Source organism: Bos grunniens, chromosome 11 (genome assembly GCF_055505025.1).
Source record: "Bos grunniens cultivar Pamir isolate PY7600 chromosome 11, Bosgru_T2T1.0, whole genome shotgun sequence".
In the NCBI taxonomy this organism is placed as follows: domain Eukaryota; kingdom Metazoa; phylum Chordata; class Mammalia; order Artiodactyla; family Bovidae; genus Bos; species Bos grunniens.
Window position 1 is genome coordinate 97,015,077 of NC_141175.1, and position 17,915 is coordinate 97,032,991.

The 17,915-nt window shown below is 47.6% G+C and overlaps 1 protein-coding gene and 2 long non-coding RNA genes across 3 annotated transcripts; 2 read left to right on the forward strand and 1 right to left on the reverse strand.

Annotated features, from left to right (window-relative positions):
- The first annotated feature begins 2,034 nt into the window (after positions 1 to 2,034).
- On the forward strand, positions 2,035 to 6,015 carry LOC147363610 (uncharacterized). Its single transcript, XR_015137313.1, has 2 exons — positions 2,035 to 2,252; positions 5,829 to 6,015. It is a non-coding gene; the product is annotated as an uncharacterized LOC147363610 (long non-coding RNA).
- A 91-nt stretch (positions 6,016 to 6,106) lies between these two features.
- On the reverse strand, positions 6,107 to 13,960 carry BOLA3 (bolA family member 3). Its single transcript, XM_086327663.1, has 4 exons — positions 13,842 to 13,960; positions 11,132 to 11,255; positions 9,054 to 9,142; positions 6,107 to 6,369 (listed from the first exon to the last, which is right to left on the reverse strand). Exons 1-4 carry the CDS (start codon positions 13,893 to 13,895, stop codon positions 6,304 to 6,306), a joined length of 333 nt encoding a protein of 110 aa, XP_086183789.1. The 5' UTR covers positions 13,896 to 13,960; the 3' UTR covers positions 6,107 to 6,303.
- On the forward strand, positions 6,365 to 7,288 carry LOC147363612 (uncharacterized). Its single transcript, XR_015137314.1, has 2 exons — positions 6,365 to 6,420; positions 6,868 to 7,288. It is a non-coding gene; the product is annotated as an uncharacterized LOC147363612 (long non-coding RNA).
- Positions 13,961 to 17,915: the final 3,955 nt, after the last annotated feature.

Consider the following 17,915-nt stretch of genomic DNA (forward strand, 5'->3'; position numbering starts at 1 on the left):
TTGTCTAGAGCCCATGCTGTGAAACAAGAGAAGCCACGCAACAAGACTGTGCACTGCAGCTGGAGAGTAGACCCTGCTTGAAGCAACTAGAGAAAGCCCGAGTGCCCCAATGTAGACCCAATGTAGCCATTAAAAAAAAGGTTTCACTTGGACAAATAAAATTAGCTTTAAAACAAAAGGAAAGTTAGGCAAACTGTGCTGTGTGTGTGCTTCGTTACTCAGTCATGTCCAACTATTTGCAACCCCATAGACTGTAGCCTGCCAAGTTCCTCTGTCCGTGGGACTCTCCAGGCAAGAGTACTGGAGTAGGTTGCCATTCCCTTCTCCAGGGATAAACTGTGCTAAAAACTGCTTATAAAAAGCCAAAAGCCTAAAGTGAAGCAACAGAACTGGACATGGAATAATGGACTGGTTCAAAATTGGGAAAGGAGTATACAAGGAATATACAAGGCTATATATTGTCACCCTGCTTATTTAACTTATAAGCGGAGTACATCATACAAAATGCTGGGCTGGATGACTCACAAGCTGGAATCAAGATTGCTGGGAGAAATATCAACAACCTCAGATATGCAGATGATACCGCTTGAATGGCAGATAGTGAAGAAAAACTAAAGAGCTTCTTTATGAAGGTGAAAGAGAGCAAAAAAAGCTGGCTTAAAACCCAGCATTCAAAAAATGAAGATCGTGGCATCCAGTATCACTTCATGGCAAATAGATAGAGAAAAAGTGGAAACAGGATCAGATTTCATTTCCTTGGGTTCCAAAATCAACATGGACAGTGACTGCAGCCGTGAAATTAAAAGACTTTCTCCTTGGAGGAATAGCTATGACAAACCTAGGTGGTGGTGGTTGAGTTGCTAAGTCGTGTCCGACTCTTGAAACCCCATGGACTGTAGCCTGCCAGGCTCCTCTGTCCATGAGATTCTCCAAGCAAGAATACTGGAGTGGGTTGCCATTTTCTTTGCCAGGGGATCTTCCTGACTCAGGATTAGGAATCCAGGTCTCCTGCATTGCAGGCAGATTCTTTACCAACTGAGCTATGAGGGAAGCCCAATGACAAACCTAAACAGTGTATTAAAAAGCAGACATCACTCCGCTGACAAAACATCTGTACAGTCAAAGCTATGGTTTTTCTAGTGTCATACACAGATGTGAGAGTAGAAACAAGGAGGCTGAGCGCTGAAGAATAGATGCTTTGAAACTGTGGTGCTGGAGAAGACTCTTGAGAGTCCCTTGGACTACAAGGAGATCAAACCAGTCAATCCTAAAGGAAATCAACCCTGAATATTCATCGGAAGGACTGGTGCTGAAGCTGAAGTTCCAACACTTTGGTCATCTGATGACAACAGCCGACTCATTGGAAAAGACCCTGATGCTAGGAAAGATTGAGGGCAAGAGGAGAAGGGGGCAACATACGATGAGATGGTTGGATGGCATCACTGACTCAATCAATGGACACGAGTTTGAGCAAACTCTGGGAGATAGTGAAGGACAGGGAAGTCTAGAATGCTGCAGTTTACGGGGTCACAAACAGTTGGACACGACTGAGCAACTGAATAACAACAAAGTGATTAATTGAACTTAAGTTGTTTTAACTTCTTACATGTTTATCCATTTATCTGGTTATTCTGCTCCTAACAACCTTTTTGTTTTGGTAACTGCCAGGGAAGCTGCCTGCTGAATGAGACGCCAGGCTAACACAGACACTGGGTTTTGAATAAACTGCGTTTGAACAAAGGTCAACATGATTGTTTCTTTTTATTCTTTTTCTAAAAGAAATGAAACCGTCTGGCACCTTTTATTTGTATCCTCTTTTCTGTCTAATAAATATTACATTTTTCTCAAAAAATTTAAGTACATGAATGTTCCTTTAAATTCACAGTATCTGAGTATTTTATCACAACTTAAGAAGGGATCAGTTCCCTGAAATGAGGTGACAAACGGAAGACTTGCACTTATCAACACTGGCAGAGCAAACAAACAAAAACGCGTCCAAAGCCGGCCCCGCGGGCGAGAGGTGGAGACCCCGCCGCGGCCCGGGGAGGGGCGCCGGAGCCCCGGGGAGCTCGGGACCCGGCGCGAGGGGGCGGGGGCTGGGCCTGGGGGCTGCGCTGAGCAGTGGCTGTGGACCGCAGCCCGGGGCTCCGCGGCGCGTCGACGGGTTTGAGTTGTCGCGAGCGAGCGCAGGGCGGGAACACGGACCGGCTCCATTCCCGGCGACTCTTTGCGGCTCCCCGGAGAAGGTCGAGGTTAGTGGAGGTCCGGCCCGTTGGCCCCGGGTCCCCCGGGTCTGACTCCGCGAGGGGCAGCGTGGCCTCCGCCCAGGTTGGGTCGGGGCTGCGCCGGGCTGGGCGCGGGGCGCGCACTGCCGCGGTCTACTCTGCAGTTAGGGACCTGGGGTTGCGCCCCCTGGACGCGGGAGGCGAGCGGGCCGACTGACGCATGCGCAGCAGCTCCCTAGAGGGACAAGGGGGCGGGCAGGGCCGGCCTCTCCCGGTGGGGGCAGGCAAAAGGGGGCTGAGTCCCTACTCCGGGGGCTCTAAGGAGTCCGTGGCGGTTCACGTCGAGTCTGTCTTCAACTTAGGCTCCGGCATCCACTAGCTGGTCTGACTGGGAGGGGCCAGGTATGGGTATTTTTAAAATACTACTCGAGGCAGTTCTGATTTGCACTAGGTTGACAGTCGCTGTCTTTATTTCCTAGTGTTGACTTGCTCTTAACTCGGAGTTACCAACGCCCCTCAAGACAGCTCCTAGGCCAATTTTTTCAATTTCCGCTTCTCCTTGACTGAGTCTCTTCATATTTCCCCATTTGAACCAGATTTATTTGCCCAGAGCTTTCCACCAGCCAGTAGCTGTCCTTTGATCTTACTCACCTTTTCCAGTCAGGATTCCCAAGAAAGGAAGTTGACTCTATTGACCCTGGCGCTGCCATTGTCTGGGTGGGACTTTGCGGCCCTAGTCCTCTCCCAGGCTGCAGGCCAGCCTGTCCCACAACTGCTAGTCCCTGATCCCAGTAAGAGGGGCATCGCAGGAGCCCCTCTTAACAAAACAGGAGAGGGGGCAGAGGACCTGGCAATGTCCTTTACTTAGGTTGACTTGCTTAGTTAGCTTGGATTTTCCACAGGAAAACTATACACTTTTTAAAAGGACATTTAACTCAAAAAATGTATCATCTTAATTCAGCAGTTTCCATAAGTAGCCCTTAATCTAAGCTCTAGGAATTGGCTGTATCAGATGCAGTGTAATATATACTGTGGCTGCTAACATTAAACAGTTTCTTCCTATTCAGTCAGCTAAAAAGAAATACTGTGATTCCTCTCCCAGCTTGCCTTTTAATTTGGGAGTAAGAACAACTAGGGGTGGGCAGGGATGTGGTGAAGCAGAGGGAAGATCGTAGTTTCTCTAGTGCCACCACGCTCCTACCAGACTTTCTCTCCCTCACCTTTTCCTGCAGTTGAGCACGACTGTTGTCTCGTCCCCCTCTCTGCTTTGGAAAATAGAACCCCTACTTCTTTTGGCAGTTTTCCTCCCTCCACTCCAGACCAGAGTCCGGAGGCAGGCTCAGTGTCCTCTAACTCCTGATCAGTCCAGGTGGCCCCTGATTAGAGGCCCTCCCTAGCATCCTTTGAAGCGGAAGTTGGAAGGAAAGTCTGTCCTTTTCATGCTGCTGCTAAGTCGCTTCAGTCGTGTTCAACTCTGTGCGACCCTATAGACGGCAGCCCACCAGGCTCCCCCGTCTCTGGGATTCTCCAGGCAAGAACACTGGAGTGGATTGCCATTTCCTTCTCCAATACAGGAAAGTGAAAAGTGAAAGTGAAGTCGCTCAGTCGTGTCCGACTCTTTGCGACCCCATGGACTGCAGCCCACCAGGCTCCTCTGTCCATGGGATTTTCCAGGCAAGAGTACTGGAGTGGGGTGCCATTGCCTTCTCCTGTCCTTTTCATGAGGTATACATTAAGATTGTAAAATTAAGAGCTACTGGCGGTATAGTCAGTTGTATACTGACAGCATGTGGTGAACGCTGATTTACAGTGAGAGACAATAAAGTGAATCTGCAGAGAGCGGACAGGAGAGACAGGGAGCCCCAAGTGGTGGTGGCAGTGGTCCTGACATTTAGCTGTAGCCCTGTCCTTTCTGCAGTTTGGCTTTTCAGCCCTTCCTTTAATATGTGTAATCCCCAGTGTTGTCCTAGTAATGCACATGTGTATCAATTATCTATTGCTGCATAAAAATTTATCCCAGAATGTTATAGTTGGAAACAACAAACATTATCTCACGGTTCCTATCGGTCAGGAATTGAGGAGTAGCCTAGCTGAGTAGTTCTGGCTGTTTGCAGTCAAGGTGTCCCCTGGGACTACAGTTTTCTGAAGACTTCACTGTAATGGACTTGGAAGGACCCACTTCCAGGATGAATGGCTCACTGACTGTTGGAGACGCCTTGCTCCTCATCACCTGGACCTCTCCACAGGCTGCTTGAGTGTCCTCACAATACGGCAGCTGCCTTCCCCCAGAGCAAAGCTGGCCAAGAGAGCAAGGAGGAGGCCTCAGTGCCTTTTATGACCTAGTCTCTGACGCTGCACACTGTCACTTCCACCTTAATCTGTTCTTTAGAAGCAGATCACTGTGTCCAGCCCACCCTCAAGAGGATAATTAGGCTCCACACAAGTAATCAACCTGTATCTAATTCTGTGGTCTCTCTGTTCTCACTGACCCCTGCCTCCTCATCTCTGGGACTTAGGTGATTCCTCACTACGCCACCTAAAAGCTGTCCTCCAGGGTGTGTGGCTCTTTCGGGGTGCTGTGGGCCCTTAGGAATTCTCTTTTATCCTTTCTTCTCAACTCTAACTGAATGAATCTATTCTCTGTAAAAGTCCGTTCTGCCTTGGCAGGACACCAATCCCTCCCCTATACTGTGGGGTTAGAGGACAATTTTAAACCAAAAAATGAGGGCACAGTATATGAACGGAACATTTAAAATTTGTACTGCTCCAGAGCTCAAAGTTGTTTTACCTACATATTTTTATTTCTTAGGGAGGTAAGAGGAATCTTAAGAACTGATAGTGACCAATGATTTCTCTGCTGGTCAGTTCCATGGAACACACAGGAGTTTGAGGAAGGAGTGGATGGTCAACCTCCCATCACCATGGTGATGGGTCACGTGGACAGAGTGTCAGTGGATGTGATTTCTCAGCTTTCCAGCGGGGAGGCGGGAGCAGGCGGGCAGGAGCTGCATGCACTGTGCGGGGCAGGTGAACCCATCAGGGCTCTTGTTTGTAAGCATCAGACACTGACTAGGCCAGTGTGAGCAGAAAAGAATTTAGTGAAAGGACATGGGGATAATCGTAGAATTTCTGGCAACACTGACGAAGCAGCTTCTGAAAATGGACTGGAAGAGGAAGACAAAGCCCAAATCATGTTGCAGACAGCGTGACTACCACCATGGACTCCAGAGATGATGGCCTATGACACAGCCACATCCCAGAACACTGGACATTGCTGCCACAGCTGCCAAAATCGACAGGCCACTGCCCCTGCTTCACAGCGTCACTCGCTCCCAGCGCAGAGCTCAAGGCAGATCCATCTGATTGGCTGAGTCTAGATCATCTGCCTGTGCTTTGTTTGCCAAGGAGCTAGGAAGGCAAGCTTTTTCAGCTTCTGTCATGGGAGGTGGGCTCAACCTTCCACCAGGGTGCAAAGGGTGGGGGATCTTCACTCCTCAGAATCCAGAGGGTCCAGGCTCATTCTGGTAAGAAGTTTGGAGGGAAAGGGAAAGAGAGTGGTAAACTAAGGGAAAAGCAAAACCAAAGTCTTTCCTTTCTTTTCAGTAAGATGAAGGGACTGGAGCAGTTTCATAGAAGAGAAGAAACAAGAAAGTTTCTTGACAAGGAAGCTTCCACTCCATTCTGCCTCTAGCATCAGGACAGAACTGTTCAAAAGACAAGACCAGTTTGAATAAAAGGACATGTTTTGGAAATAAAGGAACTAAAAGCATTAGTCATGACCCTTCAAAAATTTCATATAGTCTTTCTTGGTCTGCTTCTATTAATTACATTATCCCCATGTTAAGAATGTTGCCTAGGCACAGAGCAGGATTCAGTACATATTTTGTAATGAAAAAAATTTTTACTTATCTGTTGCCTTTAATTTAATATCTAAATAGATAGCATATTCTTCTATAATTACAATATGGAAATGTCTATGAACAAAATAGATAAGTTTTTTGTCATATGCTGAGGAAGCACGGTGGTAGGAAGAGTCATCCGAAGTTTTAGCAGTAGCATCAACACAGCCAGGGTATGGTCAGTGTTTGGGGACAGAGGTAAATATCCGCAATCCATGCATACCTTTGATTTCTTCTTTTAGTGCCTAAGGAAGCAGAAGAGCATCATCATTGTTTTGTATTTGACATTGATTACAGTAAGTCTCTACTGGAATATTTTTATATATTAATAGCTTTATCTCTGTAGGACACTTTGCACGCACACTTTCTTTAAACAATCTTCACCTTTTTTTTTTGGAAAACACTTTGTTTTGGAATCACTAAGTTCACTCAAAAATCAAAAGGCATAAAAAAGGCATGTTCTGAAGTCTCCCTCCCACAGTTGTCCCCGTTTCCACCTCCCTCCTAAATATAAAACTGTTGTTACTTGCATGTGTATCTTTCTGAGAATTTAAAAAATGCATATTCAAGCTAATATGAATATATATTCCACCCCACTACCTTTCTAAAACACAAACGATGGCATGTCAAACACACCGTTCCACACTCTGCGTTTCCCCCTAACGTAAGGTCTTTCCGTATCAGGCCCCTCATTCTTTTCGGTATCAGCATAGTGTTCCATTACATGCATTCTAACTTTTTAGGCTGCCCCGGTGAAGAGCTTCTAGGCTGCTCCTTGTGTTTTGCTCTTTGAGCAAAGAACGGCTGTTCTTTAAAACCACACTGAGGAGGCGTCCCTGGTGGCTCAGTGGTAAAGAATTCGCCTGCCCTTGCAGGAGATGTGGGTTTGATCCCTGATCCAGGAAGATCCCGCATGCTGCAGAGCAACTAAGCCCATACGCCGTAACTACTGAGACTGAGCCTAGAGCCTGAGAACTGCAAGTGCTGGACCCCGTGCACCCTAGAGCCTTGCTGCCCAAGAGAAGCCACCACCACCAGAAGCTCTCCCGGCAGAGCCTGAGCGTAGCCCCCGCTCGCCACGACCAGAGAAAGGCCCTTGTAGCAAGGAAGACCCAGCTTAGCCAAAAAGAAATAAATGAAAAAAAATTATATTTAAAAAAAAAACCCACACTGGGAGTGCCCTGGTGGTCTAGTAGTTAAGAGTCAGCACTTTCACTACAGAGGCCTGGGTTCAATCCCTGGTTGGGGAACTTGAGAAAAATTTTGCAAGCTGAGCAGCTCAGCCAAACTTTTTAAAAATTACTTGAATAAAAGAAAAAAATATATATAGCTTCATGTAAAAATATTTTTTAAACGAAACCATGCTCATCAGCACCAATTCGCCAATGTTACTCTAGATCAGAATAAATCAAGTTGTAAATTAGGAGGTTTGTTTAAGGCCACAAATGATGTCAGGGCCCGAGTGTAAATGAGGAACCACAATCAAATAGATACTTAGTCCCTGCAGCACCAGGACCTGAATGAGGCGGAGGTCAGGCTCAGGCCTTCCTCCCCTGCCGACCCTGCTCCCGTGGTGGTGGGCCATGCTGTGTAGCTGCCCCGGGTTAAAAGTACACCAGTACCAGGAGGTGAATTCTCTCAAGTGGAAAGTCTTTCAGGCATTAAACATTGAATTTCTCTGTAAAATAATAACCAAACCCAGGCCAGCTCTCCTTTCCCTCTATCAACTATGCTCCAATATAAAATAAAATTTACAAAAAAAGAAAACAGATGCAGGGCTGGCCTGCAGAGTCGGCTTCCTAGGGCAATGACAGACAAGTAAGCAAGGTGATCCAGCAAGGATGGGACCAGAGAGGGCGCATGTTCAGTAGGGGCCCACAGGAAACTTTGAGCCCAGGATGACATAGATGACATTCTCCCAAGCGGAGGCGATTGCTGTCCTGCCCCTTGGACTTGGTGCAGGCTCCTCGCAGTGCTTACAGGTAAGATGGTGACGGCCACTGATGTTTCTGAAGGGCTCACCATGCATCAGACACTCTTCTCAGTGCTTTACATGACTTTACCACTAATGCCTCCAAAGAGGCAAACCCTGTTACTCTCCCTGTTACAAATTAGGAAATTGAGGCAGCATGTGAGCCCAGCAAAGAAGTGAGGGAGGCGCAGCCCAGGCAGGAGGTCTGATCAGGGCCAAGGGCCAGAAGCATGGAGAGACCAATGGCCGGGGGCCGGAGGGAGGGTCCATGCCAAGAAAGGTGGGAAAGGCCTGGAAGAGTCGTTTGGAACACCTGGATTTGACTTTCGTGGCCAGAGCTGTGCTTTACAAAAGTTAAACTAGTTTACAAAGTCCAACTTTCCAGAACGATAAACACACTGATGGAGGGGTTGAGTTTACAGACACAGGTGCAAGGGTCAAGGCTGGTATAAACTTAAAGTGAAATAAGCACAGATAATGAATACACTGGGCCTTAATCAGGTTAAATCTGATATTCCAGCCCCCTGCTGTTGTCATTGGGTCTGGGACAGCTGGAGCAGCTCTCAATCAGGCCATGCCTCAGTTTACCCACCTGTAAAGTAGTCCTAAAAGAGGCTTAAATGAAACCTTCAAATCTACAAGAACATGTATCTTTTTTTGTCTTATGTTTACAAACACTATTCAATATGCAATAATAACAGTAAACCTTGGTAGTACTATACAGGGAAATATAAAATAACTATTGGGTGGCCTGTTTTCCATTTTGAATAACATTCGTATTTGCCTACAGTACAATCCCAGATAGTTTCAGTTTATATTTTTCTCGATCCTGAGTCCTGTTCACATGATGTGGTGCTGCGTTATGCTTTCCTAGGATGGATAGTGCAATATTGTCTCCACTTGCAGGCCCTTTCAGATGCAGAGACGTGACAGAGAAGCACTGCTGCCTCTACTGACCTGATTAACCATCTGGTGCTGCTGGACAGTTCTCTTCTCCTTAAATTCTTCTGATTCAATTTTAATTTCATACATTGCCCCACAGCCTCCTGAAATAAATGTCATTTGAAAGTGTTTCAGTTATTAAGTTACAGCAGCCACAGTTCCTTATGTCCTTGAATAAGTACCACACAATCCAAAGAAGGTCTGAATGTCATCATTCAGCAGAAAGCTGCTAAGATTGTTAGACAACCATGGCTTACAATCTGACCCTGACCTCCTCCTGGCAGGCTGCCTCAATCCCAAATGTGCTCTTCCTTCTGCAAAGCACTTGTATCTGGTAACCAGCATTACTGCTTCCAGGGTAGGAAAGATAAGGCACAAAACATGCAAAGCCTAAGAAATGTCAGTTGCCTACTAGTTCCTTTTATTAAGCCAGCAAATGCCATGGAAGAAGGTGGGAGGGACTGAATTTCCATGTCCCACTTCCCAAAGGACCAGTAATTGGTATTTTTAAAAATGCAAAAACACATTAAAATCTGATTTGAAAACCACGTGCAGTCGTATCTGAAAGTAAAGGAATAAGGAAGTGTGAGAGAGATGATCCGAATGCTATCATTCAGCAGAGAGCTGAATGATATGGACACAGCATTACAATAAACAGTGAAGATGTGCTAATCACAGAGTTGGGCTCCCCACACCCCTGCTCTACAAGCTGAATTAAAGGTTTCCTCCCGGGGCTGTGGCAGGTAAGGGACAGCTCTCAAAGCAGAGTTTGTGTGGACCCATCTACCCCTACACCAAGCTTTGTCTCCATGTGGCTAGAGAGCTAGGGCTGATGAATGATAACAATAAAATGTGCTGCTCTAGCATGAAACAATTCAGCAAGAAAGTGCCATTCATTCAATAGGCTTTGTTAAGCTTTTCTTTGCTTCCCTGGTGGTTCAGACGGTAAAGCGTCTGCCTGCAATGCGGGAGACCCGGGTTCGATTCCTGGGTCGGGAAGATCCCCTGGAAAAGGAAATGACAATCCACTCCAGCACTCTTGCCTGGAAAATCCCATGGGCGGAGGAGCCTGATAGGCTACGGTCTATGGGGTCGCAAAGAGTCGGACACGACTGAGCAACTTCACTTATATGTTCTAGGAGACTAAGCTTTGGCTAAACCAAGGTTCCCAGCCTTGATCCCCTTTCTGCACTCTACCAGGACTAGGCAGAGCCAGAGCAGAGGTCAAGTTCCAGCTCTGCCCTAACTGGGCCTGTGGCAGGTACAAGACTGGTGACATGAAGACCTCAGCGTTGCCCTGGGACGCCTGCAGAGGGCTCACTCAACCTGCCACTCTACCAGATCTTTAGATTGGTTCATTTCCTGTAGTGACCAGGATAAAAGGACTCTCTGAACTTTCTCCTAATCCTTGTAAAAGTTATGTTCTCAGAGAAGCCAGTGAGCCCTAGAGTAATGGAGAGTGATAAAGACTGTCTGGGTGTGGGAATCACCAACTCTTCCACAGGCGTGTCTGGATAAAGGCCTTATCTTTCCTGTCCAATGGGGGCAGATGTTGATTGCCCAGCCTGTTCCTAATACACAGTCAACCTGAACTTCTGAGGCCCCAGCGGTCATTCGAGAAAGGCGGGGCCTGGCTAGGGCTGGTCACTGGGCTCAGGACAGTCTCCCTGGGTCCTGATTCTGCCGCCACCTCCCTGTGAAGGGCCAGGCAAGTTCTTTGGCCTCTCTGGACTCATTCTTCCTGGAATCTGTTCCAGCTCTGGCATTCTAGGGTATCAGAAGAATGTGGGAAAATTAAAGTCTGGCTTATCTCAAAGTCAAACTGAAGACTGGACCTGAGCCCCACAGTGACTGAGAGGAATCTAATCTGAGCCGGGCCAGGTTGGCAACCATGAGTCCTCGAAGTTCCCTGCTGAAGTCTCTGCATTCCCACCTCCACCCTTTCTGGGAGACGAGGCCAAGGTCTATCTGTCCAAAATCCGTACATCCTGAGAAGCCACTGGTGGTGGGTATCCTCCAAGTCCCCTGCCCTCTTCCCCTCCAGCGAGTAAAATCCTACCAATCTCTGTGGGAAAGATGAGAGAAGACCTTACCTGAAATGTCAGTGACTTTGATAGCTGTAGCTCGAGGAAACTTTTCTTTGAGAATCTGGATCACCTTGAGCTCCCCCTCGGTCTGTGAGGCAAACATACGCTGGGCCCAGTGGAGAAGAGGAAGCTGCCACAGAACAGAGGAGAGTCACTGTGCAGGCCCCTCTGACCTCCCCTGCAAGGCAGGGCCCTGGGCTAAACCGGGGGCACTGCATGGCATCGGATGCCCATTTAAGTTCCCCAGGATGCAGAATAAACTTTTTTTGAGGGAGGAGTGGAATTGTAAACAACTAACTTGGACTCCAGAGATAACAATTTCCCTAAGTTCATTCAACAGATGTTTATTCCTCATGATAGTGAGGTGCCTGAAGCACCAAGTGACATTCCCAAGGTTGGATCCCTTAGTAAGATGCAGACCCGGAGAGGCCAGGCATGCCCTGCTTGGGCAAGCATGCCACTGACCATGTACTAATGGGACCAAATAGCACCCACCCTTTAGGCCTGATTAACATTCCATATTCTCTCCAGTGGGGTATAACCTTGTGACCTACTGCTCAATAAGGCAGCTATTCTCTGCAATTCTTACTGGAAAGAAGAAACAGAATTCTATGAAAGGATCTGAAAGAGGAACATTTTTAGATTTTTTACCATTGGAAGTAACATTCTTCCCTCCCCCAGTGACTACCCTAAGGAGCCAGTGCTTCTGATGGGAATGTGTCTCAACCCTTAGGGATGTAGATGCAGAAAATCATGTCAGCAGCCCCTTGGCTAGGTTAAGCACATGCTGAAAAGAGAGACTGAAAATAGCATGGCAGGGACTTGCCTGGAGATCCAGTGGCTAAGACTCTGCACTTCCAATGGAGGGAGCCTGGGTTCGATCCCTGGTGGGGGAACTAGATCCCACATGCAGCAACTAAGAGTTTGCATGCTGCAACTAAAACTCCTGTATGCTGCAACAAAGATAAAAAAATTCTGCAGGCTTCAGCTAAGACCCAGTGCAGCCAAACAAATAAGTAAAAACAAATACTGAAAAAAAGAAAACAGAGTATGGCAGGGCTTCAGTGTCAGGGTAAAGATTTTGGACTTTTTACACAGGCTTCTTGATGCCAATGTAACAATGCCTTTTGAAGCAAGTCAGGAAAGATTCCTAGATAAGAGTATCCTTAAAAAGGGAATAGTACCAGGCTCCCTGGCTGGAGGAGGATGGTGGGTGGAGTGCTCTTCACATGCTGGTGCTGAAGGTACCATCCCTTCACCCCCTCAGTCTTGCCCATCCTCAGGCCTTTTCTGATGGCCTAGAGCAGGGTCCTGTGTTATAGAACTTCAGAGCACCTTCTTTAAAATACCCTGTGCACTGACTCTTTCACCAATTGGTCTTAGAGGCCAAGACATGGGTCTGTCCTGCTATTGCAGTCTTCCAGAACTGAGCCAGGGCAGGCCCCCAGGAGAACTTGAGTGATGGATGAATGAATGAATGAGCAGGGGTGAAAATCCATACAATTCAGGGCATATGTACTGTGTGGTCAGTTGCTCAGTCGTGTCTGACTCTTTGCGACCCCATGGACTGTAGCCAGCCAGGCTCCTCTGGCCTTGAAGATTCTCCAGGCAAGAATACTGGAGTGGGTTGCCATGTTCTCCTCCAGGGGATCTTCCCAACCCAGGGATTGAAGCCAGGTTTCCCGCATTGCAGACACATTGTTTACCGGTTGAGCCACCAGAGAAAATGGGCATATGTACCAGGTACCCGCAAAGAAGTCCTGATTCTAGCAGGCAGCTGAAAATGCAGGTCAGGAGAAAGATCTGGAGGGACACTGAGTGCTGTTCAGAGGGACAGAAGCTTATGTTGTGGACCTGGGTAAGGCTGGGTGGACGGGAGACCTCCTCTGAAAACAGTGCCCTGGAGGTGGGGATGGGGGCAAAGGCAGAGGGTAGCCAGGTGGCAGGCAGGGTAGCCAGGTGGCAGGCAGCGCAGCAGTCATTAAAGGGTGAGAGTGGGGTTAGCACTATGACTCCTTGGGAAAAGTCTTTCCCTCATCTCTGCTGATCTACAGACAGCGGCCTTTAAACAAGCAATCTACTGACAAAACCCCTGGAATGTCGACTGTCCACAATGAAAGTCACCAGCAGCAGTGCCCTTCATGCTTGGGGGAGGCAGGTCCAAGAGGAGGAATGTGAGAGGAAAGCAAAAGAAATGGATGGAGTGAAGGAAGAATGAATCTGCAACGGGGACAGAAAATTAGGAGAGCATATGGTGAGTGCCCTCTACTGGCTCCCTACTCCAGGAGTGTGAGATTTGGAAAGGGTCAAGGTCACAGAAGCCAGGAGGACGTTCCGGAGCCCTGACTCAGTCACAGGAACCAGCACGCACGCCGCGACTCCAGGCTCTGACTCCTTGTCTTCGGCTCGGTAAAGCAACATTGCCTTTTCCGTGCCTGCTGTATTACGACTGTTTATGTATCCGTTCCCTCGGCCTCAACCCCCACCCCGTTGGGGAGCTCCCCCAGCACGCGCCGGGCCTGACACTTCTCTCAGTACCCGTGGCCGGGGCCACTAAATGAATGAAGCAGCGAATCAATGAATGAGAGAAAGGAAGGCGAAGCCCCTGGCCCGGTGCGTCGCCCTCCGCAGGCCGTCTATCCAAATCCCGCCCGCCCCGCGGTCCCAGCGCAGTTCCTGCCCCGGGGAGAGTGGCTCGGTCCCCGTCCGCGCTCACCCGGCGGGTTCCCCGAAGCAGAGGCACTGCCGCGGCCGGGCTCCACGCCGCCATGCCCGGCCGACGCGGCCCGCCGTCCGAGGTTGCCGCGTCGCCCGAAAGACGCGGAGTCCGGGACCAGAGCCGCCGCCGCCACGGGCGAGGCCGCCCCCTGCTGTCCGGAGGCCGCGAGCCGCCACGCACGCCCAGGACGCCCAGGGCCCCGCCGTCTGCCCTCTCACCTGGCTTCCTCTGCCTCCCAGCCCTCGCCTCCAGTGGGTCCTTCCGCCTCGGCCTAGAAGCCGGTGCTCGGACTCTCCCTCGCCACAAGGACCCTGGTGCCATAGGTGGAACGCCCGTATTCCTACTCTCCACCAGAAAACCTGCTGCTAAACGGAGGAGCTTCGACTTCTCGCTCCATGGGGGACCCGGGGGAGGATTTTAGGCAGGGGAGTCGTTTTCAGATTTGGGCTTTAGAAAGATCACTGGTCCCTGCGAAGAGCGGGGACAGTCGCAATGGTCCAGAGACTAAAGGCCTGAACAGCAGCAGGAATGGGAGGAGTGGACTCAGACACCTGGGAGGTGAATGAATGGACTGGAAGACGGTATTGGCGGGAGAGGCGATGAAGGTCAGGGATGACTCTCAGGTTTCTGGCTTGGACAGTGAAATGGGTAGAGGAGGACTAGGTTTGGGGTGAAGAGGGTCGACTAACTCAGTTTTGGATATCCCTGAATTTAAGGTGCCTGCAGGAAATGGCTCAGCAGAAGAGCCACTTGAGCCACAGACTTTGGATAGCCTGGCAAACTCTTTGAGTTGTTTTGCAAAATTCAAACACCACTCCCATTCCCTGGAAAGCTCAACCAACAGATCAACTGGAAGCTAAGGAATGATATTGACCTTTCCTGACCCTCCTGACTTGAATCAACTAAAACTTTGACAACTTTTGCCCCCGTTCTAGACTGAATTCTCCTTGGCCAAGCCCCTTCATGAATGTGCATATAGCCTTAGCTTAAAATTTCTCCGCTTTTGCTCTTGGGGAGATACTGTGTTCTCCTTACTTGTTGTTGTCTGATCACTAAGTCATGTCCAATCCTTTGAAACCCCATGGACTGCAGCATGCCAGGCTTCCTTGTCCTTCACTATCTCCAAGGGTTTGCCCAAACTCATGTCCATTGTGTCAATGATGCCATCCAACCATCTCATCCTCTGTCACCCACTTTTCCTCCTGCCCTCAATATTTCCCAGCATCAGCGTCTTTTCCAATGACTCGGCTCTTCACATCAAGTGGCCAAAGTATCAGAGCTTCAGCTTCAGCATCAGTCCTTCCAATGAATATTCAGGGTTTATTCCTTTAGGATTGACTAGTTTGATGTCCTAGCGTCCATGGGACTCTCAAGTCTTCTACAGCACCAAAATTCGAAAGTATCAATTCTTCGGCACTTAGCCTTCTCGACTGAAATATAGCCTTCGTTATTACTGGACTGCTTGTACCTCCCTATGTAAATTGTGCAAGATGGCTTATGTGGTAACCAACTCATCTTTTAAAGTCAGTTCAAGCCTTGTCTTCTGATCAGTCATATTCTGTTCAGCACCAATAAGATAATATGTCACAGAGAAACCTTTTGTCTCCTGTAGATAGGTTGCCTAAGCCTGAAATAACCTTTTTACTTGCCTTTTAAGCCTTTTCATTTCTGTAGCCCTTTGGAACTCCCCTTTACTGGCTAGATGAGATGCTGCCTGAATTAAAAGTCAATAAAGGCAATTAGATTTTTTAAATTTACTGTTGAATTTTCTTTTTATTATTTTGATCCTCATAATTTTTCCTTTCATCAGTGCTAATGCTCAGTTGCATCCAACTCTTTGCAACCCCATGGACTATAACCTTCCGGGCTCCTCTATCCATGGGATTTCCCAGGCAAGAATACTGGAGTGGGTTGCCATTATTTCCTCCAGGGGATCTCCCTGACTTGGAGATTGAACCCATGTCGTGCGCAGCTTCAGCATTTGGCAGGCAGATTCTTTACCAGAGCCAGCTGGGAAGCCCCAGTTTCTCCTTTGCATTACTATTAATAGCCTCATTTTTTTTTTTTTTTCCTTTGCTTGATTCTTTTAACAATTAGGGTTGGTGGGATTAGGGATAATTTACAAACTTTCAATTTTTCTTCAGAGATGTAACTAAATTGCCAAAGATATTTCTTCCAGAGTATAGTGGAGAATCACCTCTCTGATACTCAAAACAGGGTGGTCTCAATGAGGCAGACCATATCCCATAACCTAGGCTGGTTGATCAGATTTAGGGATTGGCTTAGAGTTGGTCACATGATATGAGCCAGACCAATCAGAACTGGTCTAGAGACTTTTGGGAACTAAGGAAAATAAAGGCTCATTTGCACCTGGATTGCTAAACTGGTAGAAGGTGTACTCTTGGGGACCATCTTTGTAACCATGTGGGTAGTGCCACAGTGGAAATGAAGCAGACACAGAAGAAAGGAGAGCTGAGAAGAGACACGTTTGACATCGTTTGTGCAACTGGAAACAAGCAGAGCCAGAACTGAACACTAAAGTAATTTTAATTGGTTTAGTTATTTTTAACTAAGAGACTAGTGTTAAATTCACTGAACTGCATTTGCAAAATTCCTTGTTTCCTTTACTGAAAATCAGTACTTTTGCTCCAACAGTCTTCACCCCATAACTTAACAGTGGCTCACTTTCCCCACCCCCCACCCTGGCTGTGCTGGGTCTTCAGCGTAGCCTGCGGATCTCTCTTGCTGCAGAGCATGCAGGCACAGTAGTCATGGCCCACGAGGCCACAAGCTTAGCTAGCCGATGGCAACTGGGATCTTAGTTCCCTGACAAGGGATTGAACTTATGTTCCCTACATTAGAAAGCAAGTCCTTAACCCCTGGATCACCTGGGGAGTGGTTATTTTGGACTATCTGCTTTAGTATCTTCCTCCTACCCTCAGTTTTTGGAACTGCTGTTGGAGCCATCTGAAATGAAAACTTGTCCATGATTTGCTTAATTAAAATCCTTCAGAGTCATCACCTACAAGCAAAAAACCCAAGTTCTTTCATTTGACTTCCCTCTACCTACCTGTCCAATTGAAATATATCCTTCACTAATATTGGACTGCTTCACTTCCCTATACAAACCGTGCAAAAACTGTTATGTTGTAACCACCCATCTTTTAAGGCAGTTCCAGTTTTGTCTTCTCCAGAGAGCTACCTGAATTTTCCAGTGAGTCGGCCCTTCCCTCAGGTAGCCAAAGTATTAGAGCTTAGCTTCAGCATCATTCAGCTTTGAATGAATATTCAGGGTTAATTTCCTTTAGGGTTGACTGGTTTGATCCCCTTTCTGTCCAAGGGACTCTCAAGAGTCTTCTCCAGCACCACAATTCGAACCCATCAATTTTTCCACGATCAGCCATCTTTATGGTCCAACTCTCTCGTCCATACATGACTACTGGAAAAACCATGACTATGACTATACGGACCTTAGTTGGCAAAGTGATGTCTTTGTTTTTTAATACACTGTCTAGATTTGTCATAGCTTTCCTTCCAAGGAGCAAGCATCTTTTAATTTCATGGCTGCAGTCACCATCCACAATGATTTTGAAGCCCAAGAAAATAAGATCTGCCACTGCTTCCACATTTCCCCCTTCTATTTGCCATAAAGTAATGGAACAGTTGCCATGATCTCAGTTTTTTGAATGAGTTTTAAGCCACCTTTTTTACTCTCTCACCTTCATCAAGAGGCTCATTAGTTCCTCTTTACTTTCTGCCATTAGAGTGCTATCATCTGTGTATCTGAGGTTGCTGATATTCTCCTGACAGTCTTGATTCCAGTTTGTGATTCATCCAGCCTTGCATTTTGTATGATGTACTCTGGGTATAAGTTAAATAAAAAGGGTCACAATATAAACCCTTGTATTCCTTTCCCAGTTTTGAATCAGTCAGTTGTTCCACATAAGGTTCTAATTGCTGCTTTTTGACCTGCATACTGGTTTCTCAAGAGACAGGTAAGGTGGTCTGGTACTCCCATCTCTTTAAGAATTTTCCAGTTTGTTGTGATTCACACAGCCAAAGGTTTTGGCA

What these genes read in the sequence shown, in the direction of transcription:
- BOLA3 (XM_086327663.1), bottom strand. Translation starts at nt 13,895, where the DNA reads ATGGCGGCGTGGAGCCCGGCCGCGGCAGTGCCTCTGCTTCGGGGAACC. An exon ending in TGCTTCGGGGAACCCGCCGG is followed by an intron (nt 11,256 to 13,841) that starts GTGAGCGCGGAC and finishes GTTCTGTGGCAG; the next exon opens with CTTCCTCTTCTCCACTGGGC. An exon ending in CAAAGTCACTGACATTTCAG is followed by an intron (nt 9,143 to 11,131) that starts GTAAGGTCTTCT and finishes CATTTATTTCAG; the next exon opens with GAGGCTGTGGGGCAATGTAT.